Below are 15606 nucleotides of genomic sequence, written 5' to 3'. Positions count from 1 at the left end.
GTTGTTCAAAACCTGTATGCTGTTAATTTTTCCAGTAAATACTAAAGGTGAATTTCTGTAGAACCTTTCATGCAGTACACGATGACCATGGCTATCGAAAGGACCAAAAGCTCCATAAACGTATCATAGAAGTCATATGATAGCTTTATGTGATGAAAAGATTAAAATTGTGGCTATTTTCCACTTGCAGAGTTTGAAGTGTCATGTCAGGTTTTTGTTCTTTGTGTGCCTTGTGACTAAAAATCATTGACATCAAACCTGACACAATGCTTTTCACTTGCCATATTTTTTAGTCAATAGCAACTTGCGTTTACTCTTTGTTTTACATAAAACTATCATATGGGTTCAGAAGGCACAAATGCATTATAATGCATCAGTCAAACTGACCACATTTCTGATACGTTATTTTATTTATTTATTTGTTTTGTTTTTTTGGAGCTTGACAGCATCTGTCATCGTTTAATTCCAAATATTAAAAATTCACCACAATTCCCCTTTTGTGCTCCAATTAAAGAAGAAAGTCAGGTTTGGAACAGCATAAAGGTGAGCAGCTGTTTAGGAGTGAACGATTCCTGTAAAGGGGCCTTAAAGTAAACTGTCTTCATTTCCTGTTAGTGTTGATAAGATCTGATTGCTGAAGGAGGAGAGTTTAAAAGCTGATAATAACTTTTAAAATTGGCAACAAGAACTCCTTTCCACCATTAACCTGGACATTTTGCTTCCGCAGTTCCGCTGTTTCTCATGAGCATTAGGAAATGTTCTGCCCAAACAAAGTCTCTCCAGAGTTTGTTTTTCCTAATATAGTCAAATATTTGAAGCGGAGGTTTAATAAATTAAGACTCTGGAGGTTGAAGCAAGTGCTAGCATGACTGTCCCTCCTATCGTCCAACAAATGGTCAACAACATGGATTTATGGATTGTCAGTGCCGGACATCAATTTTGACCGCTTCAGGGGGTTGTAATGCAAAGTATGCCCTCCTCTAATTTCCGCTCATAAATCTGACCCCAATTTTGTTTTCATCTTCTGTGTTCAGGCTGCCTGTCTGCACTGGTCTACCAGCACTCCATCACTCCTCTGGCTCTGCCCTGCAAACTAGTCATACCAACCAGAGGTGAGATGTCATATCACTTTCTCTACACATACAGTGGGGTCCAAAATCTGAGCCTACATTGAAACCTCTTTTTTTTTTAAATGGAAAACAATAAAATAAAATTTTAGTAGGTTTTTTTTTTTTTTTTTGATTTATGTTTAATTAATAAAATAAGCACGTGGCATCAGCTGTTTTAATACAAGATGCAAATGCACTTTATGTGAAAAATTAGAATATCGTAAAAAATATTTGCATAATAAAGCTGTTTCCATATCATATCATGTGCTCAAAATTGTTACTTTTGGGAAGTAAAATACAAATGGGACTTTTTTCCCACTACGTCTGCATCTTGGTATTTTCATCAAATTGTTTTAATGCAATTTTTCAATTTGCATAAAATTACAAGGATTGAAACCTAAGCATCTGAACTCTTTTGTTCAAACCTGAAGTTTATGTAATATGCAAAATGCAATATATAGATATACAAAAGTAAAGCCAGATGCATACTTCACATATTTTCACTGTGACTTTTATATGTGTTTGTGTTCGTACTGTACATGCCCACTTATCATGACCTTACTTAGTTGTGCTGTCAGGATGATATATGTTCTGTTTGCCCAGTGTGAATAATTGTGAGCGTTTTCCGAGATCTGTGCGTTCAGCTGGTCTCTGTCCTCAGCCAACTGTTATATGCCGTCCAGGTGTCAGGTGGCATGAAACCGCACACCTTTATGTGTGCATCTCTGATTTTTCAAACACTGTGTGACAGCGTGTTAGCCAGGCGCTTTGATTCCTAGCATAGTAAGAATTCTTGCAGCATTATGACAGGTTAAACGGACAGGATGTGTAAAGTCTAAACTTTGACCCGTTGTGATTTTTACAGATCCTCTGGAGCAGTCGCCTGAGATAGCAACACCAACTAACCCAGCGGCAGAGATGCTCAAACAGGGTGCAGGTGAGAATATTTACATCAGTGATTATTGGTTTATCACAATCACTTATTTGTATCTTTTTATTCATCTAACATTTAAGCTCATTAAATGCAATGTTCCAGCTTCAAATTAAGATATACCGATTTGTGGCACAATGTCAATTACCACAGAAAATAACCTTTCAATTTTCAGTGTTTTAAAAAGGCAATAATCACAGTTACAGAAAGGCACGTACATAAGAAGTACAAGGGCCAGACAATAAACATTAACAAAAATGGGAGCTGCACTTTTGTTTTTAAACAATTGGAAATGCTGGACTGTATTTCAATATTTCGAGAGAAAAAAAAAAGGAAAAGAAAGAAAGCTGAGGGATTAGTCAATTATATTTTGTGGTAATCAATGTTATGCCTTTAATGTTGTTGATACAAATATTCAGAATGTTTATAGATATAATACATTGAAATTCATTTAATGAGAAACTAGATATTTTCTATAGAGCTAAAATGATATCTGTACTAGGTAAAAAGGTAATATTTAATCTAGAACATTTGTATCAAAGCAGTATTTTTATGCATTAAAGTTCAATGTGTTTAGCACAACTTCATTCAGCAAAATCCCCTAAATAAAGAACAGTCTGCTCAGGTTTTTAAGTTTAGCTTTCAAAAATAGTAATTCTAGTAAATCTGTCCATTTATATTAATCATAGATCTGTATTATGCTCTTAAGATACATTTTATTGAGGGTTTTATTCCATTAGTCCAAGTGTTAATGCAGTCACACTAGCTCTGTTACTTGTTTATGATCTGATATCAACTCTGAACCAACTGCCATGTTCTTCCCCACCCTGGTGTCACTCCTGTGGAAATGATTTAGGGCAGAAGAGTCCAGCTGACTCCCATGGTAAACCCAGTGATGCTCTGTGTATTTTATTCTTTTATCTGTCGTTGTGTTTAACCTGACTTTGACCGCCGTGTCTAGAGAGAGAACCGCACTCCTCTTTTGCTACTGTCTGTGCATGTGATGGTCCAGACCTCCAGAAGCACCCTCACCTGTCTGCTAAAAACTGTTCGGCTGCTGTGTTTTCAGCTTTTTGTCAAGGCCTCGATTGTATTTCAAGAACACCTTTCTAAATGAATATGGCATGTTCTTTCATGACTGATGTTAGATTACTATGCATGGATCTACTGATAGATGATACCAGTGGTTCTCAATTTCTTTTCAGCGCTACCTTTGAGACAAGACCAATTTTGAGCCCTCCTAATCATTAATGCTAAGCAGTTGTTGCCATATTTTAGTAAAGTACACTCTATTGTTGTAGATAGATATTTTAAAAAAAGAAAAAAACCTGCATTTATTCTCTATACTCTATAGTCTATATGTCTTTGTAATAATAAAAAAGGGAAAAATGCATCCCAAATGCATGCAAAATGCATAGAATATTTCAAATATGTATTTAGTAAATAAATAAATAAAACAAACATCAATACTGATTTGCAGGAGCAATGTTGAAGGGTAGTTTAACCGAAAATAATAAGCAAAAAAAAAAAAAAGTATAATACATTTAGTAATACTTATACTACTACTACTACTACTAATAAGAAATATAAAAATAAGAATCTGCACACAGACGTCATTGGTTCTTTGTGTGCATTACTGTCTTGTTACTGTTAACTGAAACTATTAAAAATATTTTTCTTTACTGAAAAAAGCTTAAATAAAATCAAATATTCTGAAATATTATGACAAAAACTAAAAGTGATACATTTAGTAAAAATTAAACTAAAATTCAAATGAAAATGGAAACTATAAAAATAAAGGTAAATAGCATATATTTACTATAAATAATACTAAAATAACCCTGGTGAATCATCAGTGCAGCATGTTTAAATATGTGGATATGAATGATATTTTAGCATTTTAGGCTGATACCTACCCATACTTTGAGAACCACTGGATTATGCATATGCGGAAATATACTAATGATATGCGTGTTTGATGAAATCACAGTATGTATGAAGATCAGAGTTTATTAAGGCACATATGCATTACACAATGCAGCTGTAATTTAATTCTCTGCAGATACCAGCATGGTTATTGATCTATGCATGTTTTCTTGTCTTTCCCAGCATGCAATGTCCTGTACATAAACTCTGTGGATATGGAGTCTCTGACTGGGCCTCAGGCCATCGCCAAGGCCATCTCAGAAACCATGGCAGCCAGTCCCACACCTTCAGCCACCATTGTTCACTTCAAGGTGTCGGCACAAGGCATCACACTCACTGACAACCAGAGAAAGTGAGTTTCTTTCTTTCTTTCTTTCTTTTTCTTTCTATTTACATCTTAATGTTCTCAAACGCTACATTTGAACATGTTTTGAAAGCACATACCTGTCGTTTCATCAACAGGCTTTTCTTCAGACGTCATTATCCCATCAGCACGGTCACGTTCTGCGACATTGATCCACAGGAGAGGAAGTAAGCAAACCCTGAAACATTAGCATTAACTTTAACCACAGCAGTCAATATATATATATGATCTAGTATTACTTTTAATGTGATTATTAATGTTGTGTTATTACAAAGCACCTGTGTGTTCCTTAAATAGCGCTCTATAAATGAAGTTAAACATCCATAATCTGTTTTGATGTCTTACCAGGTGGAGCAAACCAGAGGGTGGCACTGCAAAGTAAGTTTTGATAACAGTGAACTTGATCTTTTGCAGCTTAGCAGATGCTGTTATCTGATAGCAGTTTAGATATGCCTGTGCTCAGGGCTATCGTGATGAATCAGCGGGACTGTGATCTCTGCTGTCTCAGATAACAGCACAGAACATGGTGCTAACTTGCTAACCCTCACACACGTGTGTCATGATTTACCCTCTGAGGCCACGCACTAAATACATGAAGGATAAATGCTTCTCAGATGCTTCATCATTCTCATAAATTCTGTCATTTACTCGCCCAAGTTGTCCCAAACCTGTATGAGCTTCTTTCCTCTGTTGAACACATAAGAAGATATTTTGAAGAATGCTGGTAACCAAACAGTTGCTGGTAGCCATTGACTTCAATAGTATATATTTTTTTCATCCTATGGAAGTCCATGGATACCGTCAATTGTTTGGTTACCAACATTCTTCAACTATCTTTTTTTTTTTTTTTTTGGTATTCATCAGAAGAAATAAATTCATACAGGTTTGGAACAACTTGAGGGTGACAATTTCAATTTATCAATTTCAATGACAATTTCAAGAGCCTGTTTCATTCTAAAAATCATAGAGATGATTTCCGGCCCAAAATAAAAAGTATGATAAGATCCTCTCACAGCCTATCCGATCAGATCTCTTTACTAAGCACTTGAGTTTTCACTCACAAGACACTTTACACTCCCGGAGCAATGAGGCATGTGACAACCCTCACAACTCGATCTGGGCCGCTTTTGAAAGAGATCGGGCTGGACCTGTGCTGTTGATGCAGTGTTCAGATATGTTACAGAGGAGGAACAGATCATTGGACTGGGCTGAGGATGAAAGCACATGATGTTAGAGGCATTCAAGATGAATGTCACTTCTGCTGTTTTGGTTCAAGAGATGAGAGGAGAAGCTCAGGTTTAATGCCAGAATGAAGAATGCTGCTGGGTTTATATGTTCAGATCATGTGAGGGCAGAGGGTTGTGTATTTAACATACATTTAATGGATAAACAGGTTCAGGTCACATTTTAATTCATTTAATTTAAGTTAATTGTTTAAATTTGTCCGTTGTGGTACAATGTTGTATGTATATATATATATATATATAAGGCAACATTGTACCACAACGGACAAATTTAAACAATTGACATTTTCATGCATAAAAAATTAATATATTTATTGTTAACATCATTTTCTTTAACCAAATACTTGAACAGTTAGTTTGATCTAGTTTTTAAATCCATTGCAAATCTCATATTTAATAAAAATGAAATTTAATATCCACCTGTTGCTCTCAGGCAACATTATACCATTGTGGATCACAAGTATAACCAAACCATCATATCGGTTATATCAAAGAATTATATATATATACAGTGCCCTCCAAAAGTATTGGAACATTAAAGACACAATTGCTCTGTTGGCTGTGGAGTCAAGACATTTACAAATATGATTAAAAGATGAATATGAGACAAAACTACAGAATGTCACATTTTATTATTGGGTGATTCAACACATACATGTTTTACCAGCTAAGAAGTTCAGCACTTTTAGAGTTTCATCCCTCTATCTGATGTGAGCATAAGTATTGGAACAATTGCCTCACAGGTCTTTCTAAGTGATCAGCTGTGTCCTGTTGCATTAATTCTTCAGATATTAAAAGCAGGGAATGTGTCGTATCAGTTATATCCATTACTTCTGCATTCTCAATCTTGCATTCGATGATGACACACACAAACTAGGATGAAGATGAGGGACCTGACTTTGAGAGAAAAGCAAGCAATTTGGATGCTAAAAGAAAAGAGGAAGTCAGTTAGAGCTCTAGCGAAAAATAAAAGGCATGGAGAAATCAAGAGTTTGAAAACCACCAGCGACACCAGCAACCAACAACGACCTGATCGGCTCAGAAAACAACAGTAGTTGATGACAGAAATCATAAAAGCTGTGAAAATGAATCCTAAAAGACATGTCTGTAAAATCACCAACAACTTGATGGTCTGACAATCTACTGTCCTCAGGAGACTTTGGCACAGAATTACAGATGCTACACAGCAAGATGCAAACCTCTGAGCAGCACCAAAAATAGAAAGGCAAGATTAGAGTTTGCAAAAAAGCACAAAGGTGAGCCAGAAGAGTTTTGGAACTGTGTTTATGGACCGATGAGACAAGATGAACCTTTATCTAAGTGATGGGAAAGAAAAAATATGGAGAAAAAAAGGGAACTGCAATGATCCCAAGCATACAGCCTCATCTGTAAAGCATGGTGGAGGTGGTGTCATGGCATGGGCATGCATGGCTGTCTCTGGAACAGGCCCTCTCAACTTTACTGATGACTTAATGTATGATGACAGTAGCAGAATGAATTTGGAAGGGTACAAAACCATCTTGCCTACAAATATTCAAGAAAATGCCACCAGATTCATTGGGAAGTGCTTCATATTGCATCAGGACAATGACCCAAAACACCCAGCCAGTTCAGTCAAGGAATTTATAAGGGCAAAGAAATGGAAAGTCTTAGATTTCCCAAGTCAATCTCCTGATAAATCCGATTGAACATGAATTTCACCAGCTGAAGAGGAGAGTAAAGGTAGAAACTCCCCAAAACAAGCAACAATTGGAATTGGCTGCATTAAAGGCTGGGAAAAGTATTTCAAAGGATGAGACCAAGAGTCTGGTGATGTCTATGGGTCACAGACTCACTGCTGTGATTGTGGATCTGCAACTAAATAATAGCTTTTAATCTTTTATATCTGCCTTATGTTCAACTGTCCCAATACTTATGCTCACATCAATGAGTGGGATGAACTCTAAAAATGCATATTTGGTAAAACATGCATGTGTTGAAACGGCTAATAATAAAATGTGACATTGTGTAGTTTTGCCTCATATTCATCTTTTAATCATATTTGCAAATGTCTTGACTCTACAGCCAACAGAGCAATTTTGTCTTTACTGTTCCAATACTTATGGAGGGCACTGTATATATAAATCATACAAAAAAATCAATCATACAAAAAAATAAATAAAATACATATATATATATATTATTTTTTTTTTCTTTTTTTCTTTTTTTTCTGTATGATTGATTGTACAAGTTTTAATGTTTACGTTTAATCTTTTTTTTTCACAAATCTGTACAAATATTTAGTTACATTTCAGATTTAGATTCGCGTTCTGTGTGAACTGTCCTTAATACATACAGTGTATTAAGACATTTTTCTTCTTCACAGGTTCTTTGGCTTTGTGGCCAGAAAGCAAGGCAGCACAACAGACAACGTCAGTCACCTGTTCGCCGAGATGGATCCCGATCAACCGGCCACGGCCATCGTCAACTTCGTCTCTAAAGTGATGATCAGCTCTCAGAAGCGGTGAACTCTTCTGCAGTGCTGCTTTCTGGAGGACTTTCATTTTGCTCTGTTTGAATTCTTTTCAAGTTTCTGTTTTTCGTTTTGTATGTTTGGGTGAGAGGATGTGTGTACGTGTGAGGGAGTGTTATTTGGACGGCAGCGAGGAAGAGGGACAGAGGAAGTGCAGTGTGGGCGTAGAGGAGTGAAGTACAGAGGGGAGGTGATCTTCATCTCACTCGGGGGGGGGGGGGACGTGGAAACGATGTCGGTGATTTTGTTGCTCTTTTTTTTTAAGAAAAAAGGAAAAGAAAAAGTAAAAAAAAAAGGTTGCTGATGAGGCTGAAATGTGGGGCTTATGTACCAAAGATAAGAGAGCAGTCAGGCAAACCAATCATTATTCAATCGTCCTTGTATATCTTGGTAAACCACGGCTGCTTCGTTAAAACTGTACATATGAACTGAAGCATCACCTCTTTTCCTTCTGATAGCGGCTCCTGTTTCTCACGCTACAAGTGCAAGACCTTTTCATAAGCCAAGAGTCCACTCTGGATAAACGCAAAACCTTGCACGTAACAGATCTGGCAGAAGATGCAAGTAATGGTTAGATATTCCCATCCTCAAAGATTCTCTTCTCTGAGAAAATGGAATGCTGGAGTCGTTGTTTCAGTAATTGATCGTCTCTAATCACCTCTGGTCCATAAATATCCAGCAGGTGCCATTTGGAAAGTCTTAATTTTCAGAGTCAAAGGCGACAGTGGCAAGGAAGCAAAACTCCATCATGAATCAAAATGTTGCATTCAGCTCTTTCTACTTGGGAAACGTCTCAGTAATGGATGAACGTCTGATTTATATTGCACTTTCCAAGCAGGTAGTTGTAACCGCTGAGCATGAATTGAACACAATATCTTCTCGAGATCTTTTATGCACGTGTCTGCAGTTGTTAGCGTCCATGAGCCGCTTCTGTGCTCTCTTCTCTTCAGGTCTGAGTGTGTATCATTGTGTATCTGGCAGTAAGGTGTGGATCTGTCACTGTATCTCTATGCCTCGCTTCAAACACACTCACACTATCATTCTACCCCAAAGTAAGCTAAGTATATATATATATATATAAAATACATCAAAAAGTGATTTTACTGAATATTTATTGTATTATTATGTTTTTGCTACCTTTTTATTTTGCTCCATGTTAACTCATTTACCCATAGATATATTGTATAGTCTACATAAAGATTAGCCTCCAAAAGAAATAATCTTTATTTTGGCTATTTCAAAATCGTGAGATTTTGAGAAGCGTTCTATGATATATGGTGTAAAGTGTATGTATTTGGAAAGCTTTTCATTATTGGATATTTCCTCACGTCGTTTTCCTTTTAGCTTTAGATCGACATAGACTTTGCTTTTGCATATGTAAGGACTACATCCTAAAGTTACTTCGGATAAAGTGAGTTAGCTGATAAGAGGCTTTGTGTAAAGAAAAGTAAGGAAGCATCTTTATTTTTGTATTATTGTTATTAATTTGGCGTCCCTTCCCTCCCAGTGTTCAGCCCTAGGTGAAACCCACTCGTTTGGCCCCTCACAGTGGTTCTCTCAGGCAGAATTCAGTATTGTTTCATACTGCCCTCGTGAGGCACTGTCAGGTATCGCCAGCCATATCGTCATCTATGCATCCTCTACAATTCCCTTAGATTCACAGACCCCTTCTGAACCCTTATTGAATTTAGCTGAAAAGTAATACTGCAGTGTTTTAACTGTGATTTGCAGAGAAAGTACCCCTTACTTCTTTAGTTTAAATAGGATGTCTGTGCAGCCATGAAAACTGTCCCGTGTCTCCCCGATTTGGGTGTCTTGCTTTTATGTATGTAAATACTTCATTTTTTGCCAAAGATTTTATTTGACGTTTGTACGCCTTAGTTTGAGAATTGATCACTGTCTGGTCGTGTGCGAACGACGGCTTGTTGTTTTTGGCATGGGGGTCTGTTTTGACTCGATGCACATGCTATATGACGTGTTCCACTGTGTTTGGTTGCCATGATTCCCTTGTGTTTAGCCTTCCAAAACTGCTCCAAAAGAATGCAAAGCACTTAATGATCAAGAGCTGAAAAAGAGCAAAATATCAAATAAATAAGACTGCTTCAATTATCCTAACAGCGACACCGTGTTCACACTGGAAGCGTCCAGCGGCGTGAGGTTGTCTGCACTGGAAGCTCGAGGCTATGCTTCAATCAAAACACAATCTGTGGAAAATCAAATTCTATTTTAAAACAGACTTTGCATGGGCTTTTTTTAAATAATGACTATCTTGTGCAGAATTTCTTGTAGGTCTATTCTTACGTAAGTAGTTGCATTTAATTCAGTTTACATAATTTGCAATTTACACTGTTAATTTGTGCAGTCAATTCATGAATGAGGTGCACTTTTGCATTGCAACAATTGATTACATATGGTTTAAATTAGTAGGCCAAAGGCCATTTCACAGTCTGACTTTGATGTAATAATCAAGTTATTTAAATACAGGAATTCGGTTCATAGCAATTAATTAACATGTATGAAATTTGCAAGTTTCAATTCAATTTCAGATTGAAGTCACTAGAACGTAGGCAGTTGGTAGTCATCTACATTTGTGGTGCTGGACGTGTCTGGTGTAAACATGGTGGTGTAAGAGTGATGATGCACACTAAAATATATATTTACTTGCTTTGCTTGACTTTCTGGATATTTCATTCTGTGCACAGGCTTAGATAAACAACACAAGCTATGTGTTATCCAAACAGTCATTTCCAAACCACACAGAAATGCAAGGGTTTTGCATTTACCTGAAAACATTTCAGTCAGAGAACGAGACCTTCCATTAAAATCAACTCCCCACTCCTCCATGTATTAGTCAGCAGTGTTGTGTTATTATATTTTTTTATGTCCACTCGTTAACAGACTTAGAATGTGTGAATGAGCTACTATTGCTGTACAGAACCACATCGTTTTATTTGCTTCATGTTTTACAGCCTCATTGTATTGTTTTGGCAAAAAAACACAAAAAAAACATTAAAGAGCGATCCAAATCAGTTACATTAAAGTACACTGTTGCTAGAAAAAGTGTCCTGCTTTGTGCATTTCTTGGAAGCTTTGTCTCTAGTTAATCATGTGAATAAGGTGCAGCGTTACACTTCATTACCGGATCTGAATGAAAGGTATTTGATTTTACTAATGTAACTGTCACAGTACCAATCACTTCAGAGGCCAAGCCTCTTTTTCCATAGCTCTTCAGTCACATAAAGAGGAAAATGAGACGGAAAAATAAACTTGCACACAAAGAAATCTTGGAGGCAGGTCAAGCGTTGTAGATTGGCCATGCATTATTTCTAATTTTCTTCTTCACAGCCAAAATCAACATTTGTAATGTGAACATTTATGGATTAAGGGTAGGAATGCAAGAAATACAGTAACACAGATTTGATCTGATGTAATTCCCTCGACTATAGATCACGAAACATGGGAATTTGAATGCTAATCTGTCCAGATACACAGTAGGCTCCAAAAGTCTGATATTTCAATGAAAATCTGGAATGTTGTTTTATTTAACCCTCTGGTGCTATTTTGTCATTTTTGACCAAAAAGTAGAGCATTTTTCTTTTAAAGAATTTTTCACTTCATTGGAATGGAAACGTATGGTAAGCACTTGATTTTGGCTATGTGAACACATAGACACACACACACACACATGTTGGTTTTTGTGGTTTATGGGGACTCTCCATAGGCGTAATGGTTTTTATATTGAACAAACTGTGTGTGCTATTGCCCTACACCAACCCTACACTTAAACTTAGCCCTCACAGGAGACTTTGTGCATTTTTAGATTTTCAAAAAAACACCATTTAGTATGTTTTTTTAAGCCTTTTGAATTACGGGGACATAGGCAGTGTCCTCATAAACCACTTTCATATTGTAATACCTCTGTCATACCCATGTCATTATACAAATTTGTGTCCTCATAAACCACACACACACACACACACACACACAACATCAATAATGGATATGATTTGAAAAATGGTCCTGAAAAAAAAATAGTCACACTTGTACCACTTGTGGTCAAAAACGGTACCGCACCAAACACAATCTTACTGAAATAAATTTTGGACAACAACATTAGATTTATGGCTTGAATTTTCATGTAGTTTTACATGTAAAACATGTTTTGGATAATATATATATATATATATATATAGAGAGAGAGAGAGAGAGAGAGAGAATTTTAAAATAGTGTTTTTGTGCATTTTTCATAATAATAAACCTAAACTTTTAATTTTTCTTTTCTTAGTTTCCCTTTTTGCGTCCACTTCAGTAATAATTTGCCAAATGTAAATCTGTGCTCCACAGCATTCAAGATTTATGACAGTTTAAGATGGAAATTGAATTTTCAGTTCTATGCTCAAAAAGTGGTTAAAAGGAAATAATGGATAATAAATATTCCAGTAATATAATTTAGGACCATAAAATCCCCTAAAAATGCTAAATATTACATATACATAATAGTTTTTATTAAAAATGAATATTTAATAAATGCTCATTTATTTGAAAATGCCGACCTTTAAACCTGACTGCACATGCTCTGAACATCAGCAGCATGATGCACACGCTTAGATCATTCCAGAGAACAGATGGTTTTTGCGGCAGACTGCATATCCAATAGAGGAGATACGCATATGTTGACTTACATTTCTCTCACTTTCACTAATTACATCTCTCCACGAGCGAGGAGGAGATGCTGATGTCATTTGGGAGTTATGGAGTTATGTAGCAGATCAGTGAGCAGAAAACACGTTTCTCATTAACTTTGTTCCAAGTTGGGGCACTCCTACTTATTCACATTGCTAAAAGGTTTCAACACACTTTGGCCCATTGTGTTGGGAGGGTCAGTCGAAGCCCCAATAGATTACGGAGCAAAACAATAGATCTTACAGCATTACTCAGAGTTTCCACTGATCAGTCAGACAAAGCCCTTCAAACTGACCTAAGACTGTGAGTCTGTTATTGGTTAGTATCATCTTGTCCTGCCTATATACACTCACCAGTCTCAGGGAATCCTTTTAACTATTTCTAACATTGGTTATAACGGCAACAACAAGATGTCTAGAATGTTTTATCTCTGCTATAATGACATTTGTGAGATACTATAATAGTTTAAATGAATATTTTGGATCACAGAGTTTCTGCAGGTTTTATGAAGGTAAATTTAAGACTTTTTTAAGACTAAAGAAAATGTAAAAAACAAATGAGTTGTATTAGCTACTAACCTCCATTAATTAATTTTACAAAAAAAAAAAAAAAAAGCTAAAGACATGAGTAACTCTGCTCCTAAACACTAGAATATGGAAACAACTTTTACTGTGTCTTCTGATCACACTGCAAATAAAAGTGATGTTCTTTGTCTGCATTTTGGTCTTGTTTTCCAATGCCTAAAGATTCTTAAATCAACAATTGGTGCAAAATGACATTACATAAGAAGTCTTGTTTTCTGTAAACTTCAAATCAAAATAAGACGAGTGTATGATTATGATTAAAAAAAAGAACAAATCTCTGCAATGTGTTCAGGGAAAACACACCCTATTGACAGATATTTGTTCTCGTTTTAAACATAAATTGTTAAATTTCTCAGAAAACAAGATTTCATGTATTAGTACCGGTATTTTCTTGTAAAACATGTTCCAATAATTGTAGTGCAGCCCAAACCTTTCACTATGAAGGGCTAAAAATCAAACCTGATTGAGAGTTTAGTAAATGCTGCATTATATTCAACGGTATTACATTAAGATGTACCATTTATTTATATTCTTCTATATTTCTATAGTTCAATGCAAAAATTGAGATATAGCATAGTTATAAAAAAATAAAGATATGCTTCACTGTCATGGTTTTTTTCCTCCACCCTTGTGACACTGCATAGCTAAATCAAAGGTCATCGGGGTCAAGATTGGCCATCTCTGATTTACTTTCTGGCACTAGAAGGTCGAATCATGCTGCAATTACAGCCGCCGGCCATTTGATGTCAGTGTTGACCCTTCCTAAAACAAGCAGCAGCAGCAGCGTGTTTGGGCGTAAAGGAGAGATGCAGGCCAGGGTGGGCTTATCTGACACAGTAACACTGTATTATTGATGCTGGTAGCAGGGCAGATAAGGGCCCAGAAGAATTTCAGACACTCTCTGTCACCGCAAGTCTCGCTTTGGCGATCTCACCGATGTGTGACTGGAAGAGCTGTCCGCCCCCGACACTCAAACAATGGAGCCAGTTTAGTCCCACAGTTTATACACACCATATCGCTCCGGGAAAACATCTCTGTTTGATGTTACGGCCGATGGAAAAGTACAACACGGCGTTTGAAGCGTGTGTGGGCCGATTTTTTTCCCTGCAAATGTCATTGTGATTTTGGAAACGCTCTCGGCAGGGGGTCCAAATGACAAGATGGGAGGAATTAGACGGTCCATTTGAGGCCGAGGAGGGGATAACCTTCTAATCCGAACGAGCTTTTGTGCACTAGGGAGGAAAAGCTGAAAATCAATATTTCGTCTGGTTGCTGAGCAAAGTAATCTTTCTGGAGAACAGGTGTCCTATCGCCTGGCAAAGCCTCTTGTCCTTTCATCACACATCGAATGGTGGCAGCTTTGGGAGGGAGACGCCCTTTCATACCGAGGATTGGATGGCACTCTCAAAGGAGCTGACCTGAAATCATACTCAAGTCTGAAGAAAAGCACCGCTGAGTGATTTGTAAAAGGCCTATAGGTGAGTTTTCACTCGCTTTAGACGTCAGCTTGTGGATGGCTTGGTAAACTGGCTCTGCTGAGACTGAGTTTACGGTGGACTTGTTTGTTTGTTCTTGTAACTAGGTTTTAAATGAATGGAGCTAGTAAATCTGACTCTCGCGCTCTTTCATTTTTTCCAGGGCTGGATTATGGACTGGGCCTGGGCCTCCATAACTGCCAAAGGAAGTTGAAGAGCAGGACCTTCAGTGTATAAAGCATGAGCGGAGAGTCGCATGCTTTATGACTTGTTTTTCAGTTAAAACAAGAAAAACTTTACTGCACAAGATTGCAGTGTATAAGTCTATTCTGTTTTACTGCACTGGCAGATTCATTTACTTGTCTTTAAACTGTTTATACCTAAAGCAAGTGGAAAATCTGCCAGTGCTGTAACACAAAATAAAAATACATTTGAAGGATTTTTAGACATTTGAACTGGTAAAGAAGCTGTTTTTGCAGTGCAAATTTATCTAATGCTTGCCTACACTTTAAAAAAAAATGTTCAACCATGGCTGAACGATAAATAAATAACTATAAATAAATGAAATCATGAAACTTTTGTATAATTCTACAGTTAAAATGTAAAATAAAATGATTATATTTTTTTTCTTAAACATAATCATTTTATTTTACCATGAAATATTACAATAGTGATATTTCTATTTTTGTTCTAATTTTTTGTTCTGTTTGTTCTAACTTTTTTGTTTTATATTTATTTAGTAGTCCAAGAATGAAAAAAAGACGCACACACATCCAAA

At 36.6% G+C, this 15606-nt stretch overlaps 1 protein-coding gene across 9 annotated transcripts in view; it reads left to right on the top strand.

The window, feature by feature from the left end:
• Nucleotides 1-8351, top strand: part of LOC306876396 (tensin-1-like) — a 230550-nt gene extending 222199 nt beyond the window's left edge. For 4 of the 9 annotated variants that reach the window (XM_079427510.1, XM_079427511.1, XM_079427514.1 and 1 more), the window contains 7 exons: nt 1035-1112; nt 1975-2046; nt 2897-2923; nt 4150-4318; nt 4429-4497; nt 4679-4708; nt 7940-8351. In XM_079427510.1, the coding sequence (XP_079283636.1) occupies nt 1035-1112; nt 1975-2046; nt 2897-2923; nt 4150-4318; nt 4429-4497; nt 4679-4708; nt 7940-8081 (587 nt within the window). In that variant the 3' untranslated portion in view covers nt 8082-8351. The remainder of the gene's footprint in view (nt 1-1034; nt 1113-1974; nt 2047-2896; nt 2924-4149; nt 4319-4428; nt 4498-4678; nt 4709-7939) is intronic. The other 5 variants (XM_079427512.1, XM_079427513.1, XM_079427516.1 and 2 more) reach the window with 2 other exon arrangements.
• Nucleotides 8352-15606: the final 7255 nt, after the last annotated feature.

Source organism: Barbus barbus (genome assembly GCF_936440315.1).
Source record: "Barbus barbus genome assembly, chromosome: 10".
Classification (NCBI taxonomy): Eukaryota; Metazoa; Chordata; class Actinopteri; order Cypriniformes; family Cyprinidae; genus Barbus; species Barbus barbus.
Note: the sequence above shows the minus strand (reverse complement) of the source record. Positions and strands in the feature narration are given on the sequence as shown.